This window comes from Planococcus citri, chromosome 2, assembly GCF_950023065.1.
Source record: "Planococcus citri chromosome 2, ihPlaCitr1.1, whole genome shotgun sequence".
Taxonomy (NCBI): domain Eukaryota; kingdom Metazoa; phylum Arthropoda; class Insecta; order Hemiptera; family Pseudococcidae; genus Planococcus; species Planococcus citri.
The window spans coordinates 49,557,702-49,577,074 of NC_088678.1; the positions used below are offsets into that span (position 1 = coordinate 49,557,702).

General features: G+C 35.3%; 1 protein-coding gene across 3 annotated transcripts in view; it reads right to left on the reverse strand.

Moving 5' to 3' along the window:
• The window catches only part of LOC135836255 (uncharacterized protein ZK1073.1), a 67,123-nt gene that overhangs the window by 32,512 nt on the left and 15,238 nt on the right, over window positions 1-19,373 (reverse strand). The window contains exon 1 of one of the 3 annotated variants that reach the window (XM_065350974.1): window positions 8,403-8,576. The exons of the other annotated variants lie outside the window; for them this stretch is intronic. Within the exon in view, the coding sequence (XP_065207046.1) occupies window positions 8,403-8,432 (30 nt within the window). The 5' untranslated portion in view covers window positions 8,433-8,576. Of the gene's footprint in view, window positions 1-8,402; window positions 8,577-19,373 lie in introns of those variants that run through there. 3 annotated transcript variants of the gene reach the window in all.

Genomic DNA, 19,373 nt, shown 5'->3' on the forward strand with positions numbered 1-19,373 from the left:
ATGCGATTTAGAAAAAAATCACAACGCAAATTTCAAAAATAGAACAAGATTCCGAAAAAAATCAAAATATGATTTTGAAAAAAAAGCATAACGCAACTTTTTAAAAAAAACGATTGGAATTTTGAAAGCAGAACGCAATCATGATTTTTAAAAAAATCACAATACGATTATGAAAAAAAAGCACATCACGATTTTCAAAAAAAGCACAATGCAACTTTGAAAAAAAGCGATTGGGATTTTGAAAGCAGAACGCAATCATGATTTTAAAAAAAACGCACAACGTGATTTCGAGAAAAAAAGCACAATAAGTACGATTTTCAAAAAAAGCACAAAGCAACTTTGGAAAAAAGCAATTGGGATTTTGAAAGCAGAACGCAATGATGATTTTAAAAAAAGCACAACGCAATTTTGAAAAAAGGCACAACGCGAATTTTAGTTTAAAAAAAGCACAACGCGATTTCGAAAAAAAAGCACAACACAATTTTGAAAAAAAGCACAACGCAATTTTGAAAAAAAGCACAGTCCGAACTTTGAAAAATGATCAACGCGAATTCTCAAAAAAGCACAAGGCCAACTTTGAAAAAAAGCACAATGCGTTTTGGAAAGAAAAGCACAACGCAAATGTTGGAAAAAAAACAGAACGCGAACTTCAAAAAAAAAGCACAACGCGATTTTGAACGCGATTTTGAAAAAAAAAGCACCACACAATTTTGGAAAAAAAGCACAACACAATTTCGGAAAAAAGCACAACGCAATTTTGAAAAAAGGCACAACGCGAATTTTAGTTTAAAAAAAGCACAACGCGATTTCGAAAAAAAAGCACAACGCGATTTTGAACGCGATTTTGAAAAAAAAAGCACCACACAATTTTGGAAAAAAAGCACAACACAATTTCGGAAAAAAGCACAACGCAATTTTGAAAAAAGGCACAACGCGAATTTTAGTTTAAAAAAAGCACAACGCGATTTCGAAAAAAAAGCACAACACAATTTTGAAAAAAAGCACAACGCAATTTTGAAAAAAAGCACAGTCCGAACTTTGAAAAATGATCAACGCGAATTCTCAAAAAAGCACAAGGCCAACTTTGAAAAAAAGCACAATGCGTTTTGGAAAGAAAAGCACAACGCAAATGTTGGAAAAAAAACAGAACGCGAACTTCAAAAAAAAAGCACAACGCGATTTTGAACGCGATTTTGAAAAAAAAAGCACCACACAATTTTGGAAAAAAAGCACAACACAATTTCGGAAAAAAGCACAACGCAATTTTGAAAAAAAAGCGAACTTTGAAAAAAATCACAACGTGATTTCAAAAAAAAGCACAATGCGATTTTGAAAAAAAAGCACAACATGATTTTGGAAAAAAAGCACAACGTGAACTTCAAAAAAAAAGCACAATGAGGACTTCGAAAAAAAAGCACAACACGATTTTGAAAAAAAAGGCACAACGCGAATTTTAGTGAAAAAAAAGCACAACGCGATTTTGAAAAAAGCACAACGCGATTTTGAAAAAAAGCACAATGCAAACTTTGAAAAAAAGCTCAACGAGAATTCTGAAAAAAGCACAAGGCCAACTTTGAAAAAAAAGTACAATGCGGATTTTCAAAAAAAAAACAGCACAGCGCGATTTTGAAAAAAAACGCACAACGCGATTTTGAAAAAAAAGCACAACGCGATTTCAAAAAAAAGCACCACGCAATTTCAGAAAAAGAAGCACAACCTGATTTTTAAAAAAAAGCACGACGAGAACTTCAAAAAAAAAGAACACAACGCGAATTTTAGGAAAAAAAGCACAACGCAAATTTTAGAAAAAAAGCACAACGCGATTTTTAAAAAAAAAAACAACGCAAATTTTGGAAAAAAAGCAGGTGATTTTAAAAAAAAAGCGCAACGCGAATTTTGAAAAAAAAGGCACAACAAAATTTTGAAAAAAAGCACCACACCATTTTGGAAAAAAAGCATAACGCGATTTTGGAAAAAAAGCATAGCGCGATTTTGGAAAAAAAGCATAACGCGATTTTGAAAAAAAAAGCACAACGAGATTTACAAAAAAAAGCACAACGCGAATTTTAGAAAAAAAGCACAACGCGATTTTAAAAAAAAAAAAAACAACGCAAATTTGGGAAAAAAGCACGTGATTTAAAAAAAAAAGCGCAACGCGAACTTTGAAAAAAAAGGCACAACAAAATTTTGAAAAAAAGCACCACACCATTTTGGAAAAAAAGCACAACGAGATTTTTTAAAAACAAAGCACAACGCGATTTTGAAAAAAAAGCACAACGCGAACTTCAAAAAAAAAGAACACAATGCAAATTTTAGGAAAAAAAGCACAATGCAAATTTTAGAAAAAAAGCACAACGCAATTTTTTTTTTAAAAAAAGCACAACGGGAATTTTGGAAAAAAAGCACAATGTGATTTTAAAAAAAAAAGCCCAACGCAAACTTTGAAAAAAAAGCACAACGCGAACTACAAAAAAAAGGCACAACAAAATTTTGAAAAAAAACACACCATTTTGGAAAAAAAGCATAACGCGATTTTAAAAAAAAAGCACAACGCGAATTTTGAAAAAAAAAGCACAACGTGATTTTTTAAAAAAAGCGCAACGCGAACTTTGAAAAAAAAAAGCACAACGCGAACTTCAAAAATCAAGGCACAACAAAATTTTGAAAAAAAGCACCACACCATTTTGGAAAAAAAGCATAACGCGATTTTGAAAAAAAAACACGAGATTTAAAAAAAAAGCACAACGCGATTTTGAGAAAAAAGCACAATGTGAACTTCAAAAAGAATCACAACGCAATTTCGGAAAAAAGCACCACACAATTTCGAAAAAAAAAGCACAACGCGATTTTGAAAAAAAAGCACAACGCGAACTTCAAAATAAAAAAACAACGCGAACTTCAAAATAAAAAAACAACGCGAATTTTAGAAAAAAAGCACAACGCGTTTTCGAAAAAAAGCACCACGCAATTTCAGAAAAAGAAGCACAACGCGAACTTTGAAAAAAAACACAATGCAAATTTTAGGAATTGAAAAGCACTAGATTTCGAAAAAAAAGCACAACACAATTTTTAAAAAAAAGCACAACGCGATTTTAAAAAAGAAGCGCAACGTGAACTTTGAAAAAAAAGCACAATGTGATTTTTAAAAAAAAACAACTCGATTTTGAAAAAAAAGCACAACGCGATTTTAAAAAAGAAGCGCAACGCGAACTTTGAAAAAAAAGCACAATGTGATTTTTAAAAAAAACTCGATTTTGAAAAAAAAGCACAACGCAATTTCAAAAAAAAAGCACAACACGATTTTGAAAAAAAAGCACAACGCGATTTTAAAAAAGAAGCGCAACGCGAACTTTGAAAAAAAAGCACAACGTGATTTTTAAAAAAAAACTCGATTTTGAAAAAAAAGCACAACACGATTTTGAAAAAAAAAGCACAACGCGATTCCGAATACACTATGCTATGCTATTCTGAAAGCTCCGGAGCACAACGCGATATATCAGGAAAGCATAAGCACTGCAGTACTGAGAGATTGAGAGAACCTCTTGGGAGCACAGCAAAATCACAAATGACTGGAGGTTTTGATTCTGAAAGGGTAACCACCTGCTTTCAGCATCTACGTGTGTAAATGAAACACCTGCAGGTGTTTCACAAATGACTGGTGGGTTTTCATTCCGAAAGGGTAACCACCTGCTTTCGGCATCTAGTCTAAAATTGAACAATGGGAAAGATAACACTGTAGATAAGAATATTTTAGGACCCCTGCAGTGTTACATTTTAAAACCAATGTCGGCTTCCCTTTTGATACCTTTCTCATTGTTCAATTTTGAAAATTTAAAGTTTAGCTCCACGTGGAGCCGCAACATGCTCTTCAAAATTAAATTTTTACCACCCGTTGTGTTCGCTCAATTCAATAAAAGCCGGCAGATAAGCGAACACATAGGGAAAGGCCATATCAAAAAGGAAGCCGACAAAAGCGAAGCCGACTTTAAATTTTCAAAATTGAACAATGAGAAAGGTATCAAAAGCGGCGCCGACAGTCAGTTAAATTTCCAAATTTATGTAACACCGCATGGGGTTGTAAGAACATTTCCCATTGTTTAATTTCCGAAAAATCACCCCTGTGGAGTTACATAAATTTAGAAATTTAACTGACTGTCGGCGCCGCTTTTGATACCTTTCTCATTGTTCAATTTTGAAAATTTAAAGTCGGCTTCCCTTTTGATATGGCCCTTTTCCCTTTTTTATTCTTTTTTTGGTACAAATTTTCGTAATTAATTGCAATTACTCAAGAAGCTAATTGAGTAATTGCAATTATAATTACGACATTCCCTCCCTCAAGTTATGCCTCACCTACCTACGAAAGATTCAAAAAAATCGGCCCATTCCTCTAAGAGAACATTCGAGCCAAAGAATTTTTCAACTTTCGGAACGAAACCAATAGTGTGCTACGCACACTAATAAAATCGAGTGATGAAACAGAGGAAGCAAGTGGTGCAGTTCTTTCTAGTACTGATTTTAAATAAGAACTAAAAATCGTTGTTGTTGGGAGGGCTCCTACCTACTTATCCGTAGTAAGTACCTACATATTTAAATTCTTCATAAATAATTTTATTAGTTTTCAAAGCGTTTCAAATTCTTTAAAAACTTCAATCAATTTCTTGAAATTTTATCAGGTAGGTAACCTACGATTACTTAATGCGACAGGCCTCATTTTTTCAATTTATTGACAATAACTACCTACTGCGCCTATTAATTATTTTCAAAATAAAAATCATCTCATTTTTGCTGGATTTTCATCGTAATACCCCGGCGGAAAATGATTGAATCTGATCAAGGCTGAACAATCTAATTCAAATTAAAACTCTAATCTGATGAGATCTCTGGCTAGATCTATAAATTGGATCCAGGAAGTGTGGTCAAGTCCGATCAGATCAGATTGGATCCAGGGAGGTATAAAATTTATGGATCTAAACAGGTTTCATCAGATCCAATTTTATTTCCCGCTGCACCAATATCTCTAAAATACCTACCAGAAAATATCTTAAAAACATGATCTGGCCAAAATCAAACAATCTGAATTGAAAAGAACATGTGGTTGAGACAGACACTGTTTCAATCAGTGGGTATGTGTTTAGACCCAAGTTAGGATCTGTGTTTGAAACAGACACTAAGTATTTCAATCAGTGGGAGTTTTCAGACCCAAGTAAGGACCTGTGGTTGAGACAAACACAGTGTGAGTTTCAAATTCAATATTTCCAAAAATTTAAAAAAATGAACAAAAAACCAACTCTACATTCTGGCCAAAATTAAATAATCAGAATTGAAAACAAATGTGGTTGAGACAGACAGTAGGTAGGTTTGAATGCCTCCAAAGATGGAAGAATTTTTGAGTAAAGTATTCCTAGTAGGTACTATAGCGAAAAATGTTTCGATTAGATCAGATCCGGATATTTTCTGAATCCACCCTGACCTGATCAGAGGTTTAAACCTGGTCAAATCAAAGTTCTGATCGGATTAGATCTGTTCAGATCAATTCCTTATCAGATCCAATAGAGAAGACCTGATTGGATCTAACCAGATCTGAACAGACTTGAATTCTGATCAGACAAGACAATATTGATCAGACCTGATCAAATGCGGATATTTTCTAGATCCTATTAAATCTGTTCGGATTTGATTATGCCCAATATGGGAGACCTAATAATTAGAACTGAACAGATCTCATCAGACTTGGATCAAATCCTGGCATTCCTCGAATCCAATAATATATGACCAAATCTAACTCATTAGATTTTATCACACAAGTTTAGACCGGTTTGATCTAATATGATTAGATCAAATCCAGATCTCAAAATTGTCTGGGATCAATTTTTATTTGACCAACTTTCTTTGGGTTTTCGAAAAAAGATCTCAATGGCTGCTTTGATGAGCTGAATAAGCTTTTCAAAAAAAAAAAACAATTTGGGATCGCAATCTTTATAATTCCATTCATTTTTTTTTAAAGTTCTTTTTTTCAATTTTTCAAGCAAGAATTACCTATCTGAATTCGTTTTACTTTGATATCATTACCACTAAAATGTATTGGACAGATTTGCTTATCAAATAATCGAGTTACAAATTACAATACTTAAGTAAGGCTACTTTTTTCTCCTCTTCAGGGCTGAAATACATAATTTTCATTTCAAAATGAAAATTTCAGGTGTGAATTTCGTTTATTGATTTTTTGTCAAATTTTTAGAGACTTGAATTTGATTAATTTCTGGTGAAAAAAATTTATATTCGATCAAATTAAGGTAGAAAGCTGAAACTAAGTCCATATTTCATTATCGACCTCTCAGATTGATTGGTAGTAACTTTGAACCGTTTTCAATGAGCCTTTCGCAGGCTTTTGAATTTTCAAATACAGAATTTAAAAAATTAACACATTTTCTTACAATGATTTTTTTTGAAAAATAGGTATTCAATAATTTGCCTTTCACAATAATGTATGAATGTAGGTATACAGAGCTAAAATTTATTTTAAACTTAATTTTCAACCTCCTGAATTTATTAGTTTCAGTTTTGAACATTCTGAAGCCCTTGGCGATTTTTTCTAGAGGTATAAGACATTCAAATTAATTTCGGCCTTCCTTATCGGTTCTGACAGGAAATGGATTGTGGTACCTATTTGAAAAAATAAAGGCTTTGAAAATCGTATCTTGCGCTTGAGTGCCCCAAACAATAAGGGCTTAAAATTTTAAAAAATAATTGAATGCCAATCAAAACACTTCTTGGTCTACATTTTCAAGGTATATGAAACATGAACAAAGCTTTCATACAAAAATTAAAAAGAATCAAAATATTGTAGAGGATAAGATTTGATATTCTAAGTTATACTCGTTCGTCTCGCGTCATTAGATTTTCAATTTGGCATATCTTTTTTTCAACTTGTTTTAATTACAGCTTATTTTTCTGATTGATTTTTCTATTCGCAATAATAATTGCATAAAAAAAATTGAAAATTCCTAATATTTTTTTGAAATGTTTTCACATTTTTTAGCCTAGAAATACAGTAAGTACTTTAGAAAAAATGTATTGAAAATATCAATAGAAAATGGGCTCAAAATATGGGCTACATTTTATGCAATCTCTACAGAACTTGAAATTGGGCAGTCAAGAGTAAAAATAAGTATGGCATGATGCATATTGAAGTCAATATTGCTCACACTGCAGTCAAAATTTCCCTCTTTTGTAAGAGTACAGATAAACTATAGGTACATTATTTATTCATAAAAATATTCAAAATTTTTCTCCAATTTTAGATAAAATCATATAGGTACCTAATACATATAGGTAATGTGTTTCGTTATTTTTCCTCAAAAGATACAAAATCATCTCTTAAAACGTACATAATGCAAAACATGCTTCCAAATGTTGGAAAAAAATTCATACCAAATACATAAATCATCTCGCACAAAAATGGAAATTTAGCCACGACAAAAGAAACAGTTTACTAGCCAAGTTTCATGCACCAGTTATTGATTACGAAGTAACACGAGTATACCTTTTCAGGTCTAAAAATACAATTCTCATTGATATTTTATCCACGTTGTCGAGCACAAAATCATAAATTGCTGTAAATATGGCATCGACGATCACAACTTTTCTCAAAAAACAATCGCATTAAGAGTATCTTTAAAAAAATATATAAATCGTATTTATTCCAGATGACCTACAATCGAAATCTGAAAAAAGAGAAGCAAATCTAGGCAACATTATTTTTCTATGTGGTGAAAAACAGCAGCTTTTGTTGTTAATCGACCTGTAGGGAAAATGTCGGTTTTTCGAGGCATTGGCATTGATAGGTACCTTACCTAACCTATATATTCTCTCAAAAAGGAAAATTTATTTAACCTAAAAATAATTACATACACAAAATGCGGCGAGCTGAAATATACAGCTTAGAATATGGAAACGTTTAAGCATAAAACGTCCGCAGACTCGATGAAATTATTTCCCCAAAAATAATTATAACTTATTTTCCTTCTTGGACCCAAAAAAATTACAGTCAAATTGAAGAAACTCATACGTATGGTGCATTACTCACCGTACAAATAAAATAAAAAAAATGCACAGAAATTACTTATCATTGCCAAAAAAAATCTGTAAAAACACAATTTTGATTTTTATGAGCGGTACTGCAAATGAATATACGCGCCTACGTTGTGAATCTGATTTAAAAATAACTTTTCAAACTTTGTGTACTTTTTGGCGAGATGACGTGGTTATCAATACACATAGAATGTCTTGTTTACAAATTACAAATCTAATCAAAACCCGTACATATCGAGTAAAATTACGGAAAATAATTTCAAAAACTATATTATTAAGTAAAGAATATTATAGAAAAATTATTAACTTACGGTCGACGGTGTTGTAACCGGAGAAGACATTTTTTTTGCAGAATATAAATAGAGAAAATATACGCGACTTCAATGTATACAACAAGGGTGCTGAACGAACGTAAAATCTTGGGCGAGCTTTTGTTAATATTTCACAAGTTACTAGTACACTTCCTCTCAAATGTTTGCTTATGTGAAAAGATCCCCTGATATTTGAAAATTAAATGGAACAAGGCGCAGACGCGAATCGTCGCCTTTTTTACGTCGTAGTCAAAAGGTCAACTTGGTTTAATTTTTTCAAATTAAGGTAATCTGGCAATTTTTTAATCGTTAAATTCTCTTGCACATCGAATCGAGGTGCATTTTTTGCCCGCAATATTATAAAATAGTCGAGATTTTTACGACAAGCAGACGAATTTTTATCGGATGGTAGCCATAGAATATGGCTAAATGTACGCCGTATAAAGGCGAATCTTACATTAATTGAACTTTTTACGACGTATAAAATCCATCGTTAAGGGCTATCGGTGATTATAAGAGTTACGATGGTTATACGTAGAAGCAGCGTTATGGAGGTGTAATTTCCAGCGATTTATTGACTCCATGCGGAGATTTGAGAAGCGAGTAGATGTATAGGTTTAGGTACCTTTACCTATCTATATAGGTAGGTAGGTACTAGGTACCTATATCGATGAACGTAAATATCATTTTTAATAATAAAGGCTATCAAACAAATCCCTTGAACATTTCAAATACCTATTTATGAAGGGTAATGGTAACTTGTAAGTATTAATTAGACGTTTTTATAGATGCCTACACATACTATTTTTCATATCACAAATTTTAAACGGTATTTCAACCCTATTACAATAATTGATAAGGTAAATTGAAGAAGATTAGGTATTTTTTGAGAATCAAGAAAAAAGGAAAGGGTTCAGAATAAAAATCTGTATGGCTTCGTATTATATTAATGAATAGGTAGGTACCTAACTATGAGACAATGCTTTTTTTTTTGAAGAAAATGCTACTTTTTGCGTACTTCATGCAGGAAATATCTACCTCGATACAAGCAAAATATGTATAACATTTCCAAAAAAAATCAAAAATATATGAACCAAGACATAGTGCCTATGAAATATCATTTCTCACTTCTTGAAAAAATACATCAAAAACAGACCATGAGTCTTAAAGACTGATTGAGAATATCGAACTTATACGGTAGGATTAAATTTTTAGCTGCCAAAGTTGATTACAGCGCCTTCTTCTGGAGCGATTCCAGTGAGCTGGAAAAAATCTAATTTTCACTGGAGGCTCCACATTGACTTGAAAATGGTTGCAATCGAATTGGAGGGAGGGAGGGAAAGTTCGTTTTAGTATACAAATAAAATTTCAGAATTACCATACATTTTTATCGAGTTTTGCCATTTTTATGGAAACTTTATCAGTAAATATGGTATTTCGGCTATTTTCATCCATTTTCAAAAATTGGCCAAAAATCGAAAAATCAACTTAGGCAGCTGAAAATTTGGTTTTGAAGTGTGGGTAACATAAACTTTCAGTGAGCCAAATTTCAGCCAAATCGGAGATGTTGACATTTTGAGGGGCTACGATCCACCATAGAGGGAGGTGCGTAGAGGGAACTCTAGGCTTGGGGACTTTTCCGGTCATTGTGAGGGACATGTGTACCAAATTTCAGCTTGTTCTGAAAATTTTCAAGAAAAATGTCAATTTGCTTGGATTACAGGGAGAAATGATTGGATCACATCAGGTTTGATCATTATCAGAATCATACCAAATTTGGATCTAAGGAATGTACGGATCTGATCCAACAAAGATGCCATCAAAACATGTCTAGAAAAGTTCTAACAGGTCCGATCAGATTTAATCAAACTAGTCTACTCAGGTCTGATCTGATCTGATCAAATCTGATCTGATCTGATCAAATCTGATCAGATTTGGACATTCCACTCAGATCTGATAAAATGCAATAAAGGAAACCAAATTCAACAAACTGATCAAATATATCAAGATGTTGTCAGATATGATTAATCAGACCAGATCAGATTCGAACATTGCATTAGATCTGATCAGATCAGAGTGTTCATAGAATTATACATCTATTCTGACCTAATTAAGATTTAGATTCAATAGGTACTGGAGAAACCATGATTGGATCATGCCGGATCTGAATTGATCTGATCAGACTTAATCAGATCCAGACATCCGTTAGATCCAATTATTAGATCTAATGTAATAAATGCTTTGAGACCTGATTAGATTTAAACATTTTCCACTGAGTACCTATTGTATAATAGATTATTTCATCTGTTCAGATGAACACATGTCTGATCAGATCTAATCAAACAAGTTTAATCAGATCTGCATTTGGACATTTCATTTGAATCTGGTCAAATCCAATGGAGCATTCCTCTTGGATCCAAAAAGTCTTGATCAGATTTTTGTGCTCAGACTTTACGAGGTCCAATAGGGGAGACCCGGGAGACTTGATTGGATCCGACCAGATCTGATGATATTTGATCAAACCAGATCAGACCTGATCAGATCCAGACATTGCATTAGATTAGATCTGATCAGATCAGAGTTTTGATCGGATTGCATCTGTTCTGACGTAATCAGATTCAGATGCAATAGCGGAGAACCTAATTAGATCCTATCATATTCGAATTGATCTGATCAGACTTGATCAGACCCAGACATCCCTTAGATCCAATCAGATCTAATCAGATCAGTGCTTTGAGACCTGATTGATTGGATCCAATCATTTTCTTCTGAGTGCCTATGTAGATTATTTCTTCTGTTCAGATGAACACAGGTCTGATCAGATCTAATCAAACAAGTTTAATCAGATCTGCGTTTGAACATTCCAAATCCGAAGCGTTCCTCGTATCCAAAAAGTGTTGATCAGATTTAATCTCCTCAGATCTGATGAGATCCTATCCAATAGGGGAGACTTGATTAGATCCGACCAGATCTGATGATATTTGATCTAACCAGATCAGACCTGATCAGATCCGGACATCCTCGGATCCTATTTGATCCGTTCAGACCAAATTATATCCAATCATTTTCTCCTGGGTAGATATAGGATTTAATCTATTCTGATAAATGCAGGTGTGATCAAATCAAATCTACTCAGATAGGCTTGGACATTTTGAACTGACCAGGCCCAATCTTTTCTACTTGAATTTTTGTAATAGAGGCATTTTTTTGCACTTTTGCCAGTTTTTGAATTTTTTTTTGCTACCTATTTTTTTTTAAATCATTATTTTTAAAACATAATTATTGTTATGGGATTCTCACAAATATTTCAGCAATTTTCGAAACATTTTATCTCTTTTTATCAAATTTTAGCTGATTATTGTTGGCAAAATTGGAATCGTAACCGTAACGAACTATGTTCGGTAACTTTTAAGTTTTTATTTTTTATTAAAAATAAATTTCGGTTTCGCGATATATATATTGTTGGTTACGTATAAAATGGTTTTTTAGTTCTTTTCGTAAAATCGCGTAAACTGTTGGCTGTTAAATTATTGTTGTTTTTTCGTTGTTTTCGTTAGTTAATAAGTTCGTTCGCGTTAATATTATTCTTGTCGTCGTAAAGTAAAGTCATCGAGCATTTTGCTCAGTCTCTTTTGTCTGGTTTATTGATCGTTAGGTCAATGACCGTTTGTAATAAATATTTACATTTATTTTGTTGAAGTTTGTTTTCGATTTGTCGAATGTTAGGCAAGTTTAATATTGTTGTGAGTCAGATTTATCGATTGTGTATCGATTTATCGTTCATGGTAGCGTAGAGCGTAGTTCGTGAAAGCTCTGTTTCGCAATTCGACGTCCTGTGTGGAATTTTCTGGCTTGTGTAGCTTCAGTGTATTGGTTCGTGTAGTGTTCGACGAAGTAAATGTCGACAGTCCTGTCCTATTTGCGGTCAGGAAAATCGGTCAACGTAGACGACGACGACGAGTGTAAACGTAAATCCAGTACGACCTTTGCTGGTTTCCCTGTAAACGAAAATTCGAACGAAAGTAAAACGAAGTCGTCGAAGGGTAAAAGTACTTCGAAAAGTAACGTATCTGATTCCAGTGGCGACGCTAACGTAGCTGGTACGAGTAGTTCTGGTTCTGGTGAACAAGTTGGTCCAACCGATTCTGCTTCTCCTCTTCCTCCGTCTAATCCGTCATCCGGTCCTCCACCTCCTCCACCTCCTGGTCCATCCGACGATCCGAGCGACGTTAGTGATAGTAGCGACGACGACGACGAGTCCGACGAAGCAGCTGTAGAATCCGATTCGAGTAGTTCGTCTGGTAGTATGTTCGGTGCCGGTGATAATCGTGTAATGGAGTCGATGGTTTTTCGCGGTACGGGCTTCGTGTCCTGGAAGAGAAAAATAAAGGTCATTTTGGCGGCCAAAGGACTTCAAACCGCGATTCTCGAAGTAAATATGTTATCGGCGCGTAAAAAAGCGAAAGCTCTCGAAATTTTAATTAGGCACGTAGCTGAGAACGTTTTCCAACTGGTCAAGGAGACAGAGGACCCGTACGTATTCTGGACGGAGCTCAACTCCTTGTACCAGGCGGAAAACCAAGCAGCAATTATCGACTGTCGAACTCGTATTTCGAAGATTGTCATCGATATGTACAAAGGTCCGAAGGAGTTCTTGGAGGCATTTTATACGTTAGTCAACGATATGGAGAGTTTGGACGTGAAGTTGACTCCATCGGAAACGTATACGTATCTGATAAATGCTTTGGGCAATTCGCCCAAGTACGAGTCAGTGCGTATGACTGCTCGGGGACTGATTCACGTCACAGCTGGAGATCCAAATCCAAAAGTAATCTCCTCGTTGCTTTTGAGTTTGGAAGATACCTCGAAGAACTCCTCGACCTCGAAGAGTTCGACAAGTACCGGTTCAGCGATGGCCGCATCCGATCAATCCGGTAATAATAATAATCGTAATCGTAATCGTAATAAATCGCGTAGTAGTAATTCGAACTCGTCCGGTAATTCGTCGAACGGTAACGGTGATCGTAGTGGTAGTAGTGGCTTCGTACAAGCCAAAGATCGTACCTGCTATAAGTGTCATAAACGGGGCCACATGGCCAAGTCTTGTCGATCCGCCGGAGGGAATTATAGAAACGATACCAACCCTCGGGGAAGTATCGTTTGCTATCGATGCAATCTAACCGGGCATATAGGTCGTAATTGTCCGCAGAACGGTGATTCGTCGCGTAATAACGGTGGTAACGGTTCGTCGAGTGGTACGTCGGGTACGTCTGGTACTGCAGGTTCGTCCGGTTCGTCAGGTCCTCGTCCGTCTATCGCGTTAGGTCTTTTTCCGCCGACATCTGGAAAAAAAGAAAATTTTTCGTTAGATGAAGGTCGTAGGTGTAATATCGTAGATGAATTCGTGAAAGATAGGTTCGGTCGTAGCAGTTTCGGTGATAGTATCGCGATTTCAAATTTCGGAAATTCGCGTAACGTAAATATCGGTTCGAATTATTTTTTAGGTGACTCGACCGCTTTAAACCTCGGTGAAGAAAATGCGTATGTCGAGACAAACGACGACGACGGCGTCGATTTTATCACGTTTGTCGTCGACAGTGGTGCGACTTCGCATTTTCTAAAACATCCCGGAGTCCTACTCGATGAGAGGAAAGTAAACGAAAGTTTGCAATCCGCTCATTGTGAGGTATCTCTGATGAAAGAGGGAGTTGGTAAATTGAGAGTCTTAGCCGATGACGGAAACGTCTATTGGTTAAACGAGGTATACTATGTACCTAGTCTTTCGTTTAGTCTTCTGTCCGTGTCGAAAATCGTAGCGAACGGTTATCGTTTCTTCTTCGATGAAGATCCTCGTTTGGTCGATCCTGCGGGAAATATAGTATCTAGATTAGTTCTTAACGATAATGGATTGTATACGATTCAATTTATGATCAATATACCTCCTCTCTTGTATTCTTGTTCCAATTATTCATCTGCGTTGATTACAAACGATAATAGTGACTCGACAAGTGTAGGTAATACCTCGACGACGATAGGTAATGATTCTGGAGTCGTAGTTTCGAACGTTTCAAGTGTAGGTATAGGAAATACCAGTACGTGTAGTGACAGTGATGTAAATCTGAAAAATAAAAAGAAAGTAAATAGGTTAAAAGGTGAAGGCGACATCTGGCATCGTAGGTTGGCTCATACGAGCAAGACGGTGTTGGATAAGATTCCTGAGTTACGTGGATGTGATTGTCCACCTTTTAATCAATGTCAAATTTGTTGCAAAGCTAAACAGAAAAAACATACCTATGATTCGAGTAGGTATAGGTATCCAAATCCGCTCGATCTCGTTCATATAGACGTAATGGGTGCTATTACTGAAGGACTAGAGGGCGAGCGATACTTGATTGGCTTCGTAGATGACTGTACGAGATGGGGAGTAACGTTCGGAATGAGAAGTAAAGCCAAAGTAGGTACCTACCTAAAAAAATATGTTAATATTAGTGAAACGTTATGGAATACGAAGGTTAAGCGTATAAGGTGCGACAACGCTAGCGAGTTTATCGGAGGTACCTTCAAAGAGTTCGTCGATGAGAAAGGCATATCGATGCAGAACAGTGAGCCGTATGAGAAGCAGCATAATGGCACCGTCGAGCGTTTTTTCCGAACCATCCAGGAAAAAATGCGAGCTCTGTTATACGAAGGCGGGTTAACGAATAAATTTTGGCTTTACGCTGCATACACGGCGAACTACGTGTACAATCGTTTACCGCATTCTGCCTTGAACGATCTGTCACCGTACGAGCTGTGGAATCGCCGAAAGCCGGATTTATCGAGAGTAAGATTGTTTGGAAGCGTTGCACGAGTTCTGGTACCGCCTGAAAAGAGAAAGAAAACTGATGAGAAGTCGATCGATATGGTTTTACTCGGTTTTACAGAGACAGGTTATGTATTGTACGATGTTCTACGAAATAAATTTACGAATTCGAGTTGCGTAGAAGTAGATGAAACGCGTAAGATACACGATATCATCAACGATCATTTGATCAAAACGTCTGTAACTGTAAGTATAAAAGACGTAGATATCATACCTACGAATCAACAAGATGTACGTAGTTCGGTAGAGCCAGCTCCTGGGTGCTCATCTTGGGTAAATCCAGATGAGTTAAGCGAAGCCGAACGTAGCGGTGAAATTAACGTTGATCGTAGTATGATTGATACTTCGGTTACCGACGATCGATCCGATGATTTTGCTTGTTTTGCACTCGCTGGGGTCGATGACCTTACGTATGAAGAAGCGTTAAACGGTCCTGAGTCGAAATTTTGGCGTGTAGCGATAGATGAAGAGTTAAAGGCGATGGAGATCAAAGACGTTTGGTATTCAGCATCTGAAAAAAGCGTAAATAAAGATAATTACTCGAAGGTAGACAGTAAGTGGGTTCTTAAGAAAAAAATCAACTCGAATGGTGGGGTGAAATTTAAGGCGAGATTGGTGTTGCGTGGTTTCAAAGACAATCATTTCTATGAATTGGATGAAATCTACGCTCCAACACCTAATCAACCGATAATACGCTCGATGCTCAATCTAGCTATGGTCAACAAGTGGCAGTTGAGACAGCTAGATGTGAGTACTGCATTTCTCAATGGAGATATAAACCGAGGTATTATGTTCAACCCACCGAAAGGGACTAATGAAGATAAAGGTGTCGTATATATACTCAAACGATCGTTATACGGATTAAAAACGAGTCCCAAGTCATGGAACGTAAAATTGAACGAGTACTTACTTTCGCTCGGTTTCGTAAGGAGTAAAGTCGATCCTTGTGTGTATTTCGATGCCGAAAATCCTCTACGTTGCGTTTTTGTCGTTTACGTAGACGATTTTCTAATTACAGGTTGCGATGATCGTCTTATCGAGTGGTTGGTCAAGCGTTTGAATGAGCGTTTTGGAATAAGAGATCTGCAACAATGTAAGAAATTTATTGGTATGGAAATTAATCGTAGTAAAGACAAGTTAGAAATTCATCAAAACACGTATATCGAGCAGTTAGTAAATGATTACGGGCTGTCTAACTCAAATAGTATTTTAACTCCTATGGAACCGAACTTGAAAATTACCAATCTCAAGCTCGATAAAAGTTATGAAACCAAAGTGCGTGGTCTCTTAGGAAGTTTAAGTTACATAGCAAGGGGAACACGTCCCGATATCGCTTTTGCTGTAAACTTTCTAAGCAGATACCAGCACTTGGCAAACAAGGAGCTATTCGAATATAGTAAGCGTATTCTCAGGTATCTACGTAGTACGTTAGACGTGAAACTTACCTACGTAATACCTGAAGTAGTCGATAAACACTCTGTAAGAGTGTACGTAGATTCGGACTTCGCTGGTGATTGTTTAGATAGGAAGTCAACGTCTGGAATTTTTGTGTTACATTATGGTAACGTAATTGACTGGGTAGTCAAGAAACAAAATTGTGTTAGTCTTTCGTCGTGTGAAGCTGAATACGTTGCGTTAAGTACGTCTGGAAAGGAAGTCTTGGCTTGGCGAAATCTGTTTGTCGAATTAGAAGTTCGTATTGACACCGTACCGGTGTATTGCGATTCTAATGCAGCGATTGCCGTTGCGAATACGGTCGAATCGAAACGTACCAGACATATAGATGTCTGTTATCATCATATACGCGATTTAGTCACAAAACAGATCGTTTACTTGCAAAAGATATCTTCGGCGGATCAACTTGCCGATATTTTAACCAAAGCCACGACACGTACCGTATTCGACAGACTCTGTGAGTCATTATTTAACGCTTAAATTAAGTCTTCGAGTCGATTTTTATGTAATTTAAGTATAGTTTAACTGAAATTTTGCTGTAAAAATATTTTTGTTTCAAAGTGTTTACAAACACCGGTAATGATAAGAAGCAACAAGTTTTACGTTTATTTTAGTGGTACGCGTGTTAGGGAAAATATTTTTATGGTGGGGTGTTGGCAAAATTGGAATCGTAACCGTAACGAACTATGTTCGGTAACTTTTAAGTTTTTATTTTTTATTAAAAATAAATTTCGGTTTCGCGATATATATATTGTTGGTTACGTATAAAATGGTTTTTTAGTTCTTTTCGTAAAATCGCGTAAACTGTTGGCTGTTAAATTATTGTTGTTTTTTCGTTGTTTTCGTTAGTTAATAAGTTCGTTCGCGTTAATATTATTCTTGTCGTCGTAAAGTAAAGTCATCGAGCATTTTGCTCAGTCTCTTTTGTCTGGTTTATTGATCGTTAGGTCAATGACCGTTTGTAATAAATATTTACATTTATTTTGTTGAAGTTTGTTTTCGATTTGTCGAATGTTAGGCAAGTTTAATATTGTTGTGAGTCAGATTTATCGATTGTGTATCGATTTATCGTTCAATTATAGATGTGTAATTATGGAAAATTTTGAACGTTCATGAGATTTTTTCAACAGGTATTGTAGCTGATTTTTCACATATTTCCACTTTTTAGTTGAAATACGGTAATTATACATACGTATAAGTAAAACAACAACAAGAATGGTGCCAGATTACCCTATGAGTGGACAAAGCGGCCGTTTGGGGTGAAAAATTTTGAGGGGCACCAAATTTGAAAAAATAAAAATATTACACTAATCATTAAAGGAAAAAAATATATTCAATTCTCCAAAATTGGATTCATATGGCACAAAAATGTAACCCTCAACACTGCAATAGTCCATCAACGGTGGCTTGGCCAAATTAAAAGGGTGAAGGGGGCAGTCGCTGTCCCCTTTGTGGATGAAAATTTGTTGCAATAAATACAAAATGAAGCGATTGTCACCTTCTGAAGCAATTTGTTCAAAAAATGTTTGTTCTCGCATCCTTATTTTTTAACGTTTTTCAGAAAATTTCGTCAATCTTATCGTTACAAGGTGTGTTTTATCAAGAATTTTTTTTGCATATTTCGAAACTTCTTCCTTTTCAAAATGCTGTGGTGCAGCAAATGGTTCTTAGCTTAGGGGTTCAAAAGCTGCTAATCCACCATTGGGAATAATACTCGATCGACCACGACTCATGTGGTTTTTTGTTTCGTCAAAGACATTCTCTTCAATCTAAAAACCCAGAAACATCCAACATAATACTTAACTTATATTATGCAGTAAAATTACCTCATCAAAAATTTAATTATGCTGGGTAAATAAACACGTTATAGGTACCTATTTCGTTTTGAAAGAAGAGATTTGATTTAATACGAAACAATTTTAAGACACATACCTACTTAATGATTCGCACCTATCACGAAATGAAACCTAAAAAAATCATTTGAATTCAGCGTTGAAAAAAATTCTAATCGAACTTTGAAGTAATTGTCTGTTCCTCTCTTCGACGTAGGCAGGTATTTTGAACTTTTCGATAAGTGTCATTCTATCTCATTAAAGAATTAAATTTCTCAAACTTATTCATATGGCTTAAATTTAATCCAATTTGATCACTGAAAAAAAAAACACGACAAATTCTTCGCTCCACAGAACAATTTATTATAGGTACCTCGGTACCTATCTTTTTTTTAAGAAGTAGGCATTTATATTGAAAAAAAACGTCCTATTAAAAAAAAGCCTGTATACCAAAAGATAAGCAAATCACCCTCAAATGACCAAAAATGTAAAAAATTACTTTTTTCAATTAAAATGAAACAATTATCACAGTCATTGCATTTACATGAAATTGAACTACAATGTTTGGATATATTTTCACCAACAGCTACGATTTTTCGAATAGATAACCGTATTATTTCCGGCAGCAGAGAATGTAAATAAACAAGTAGATAATTTTTCTCTAGCACGAGGATGCTGTTTGTTTACTCGAAAACATAGCTGGTGTTGTGAAATAATGGCGCATTTTCCCAAAATGTAGATGTAGAACCCTCGAATTTCCGCGTGCTTGTGCTGGAGTGAAAAGGGTACGCAATGTTTTCGGCGTATTACGTAAGTGGAGTG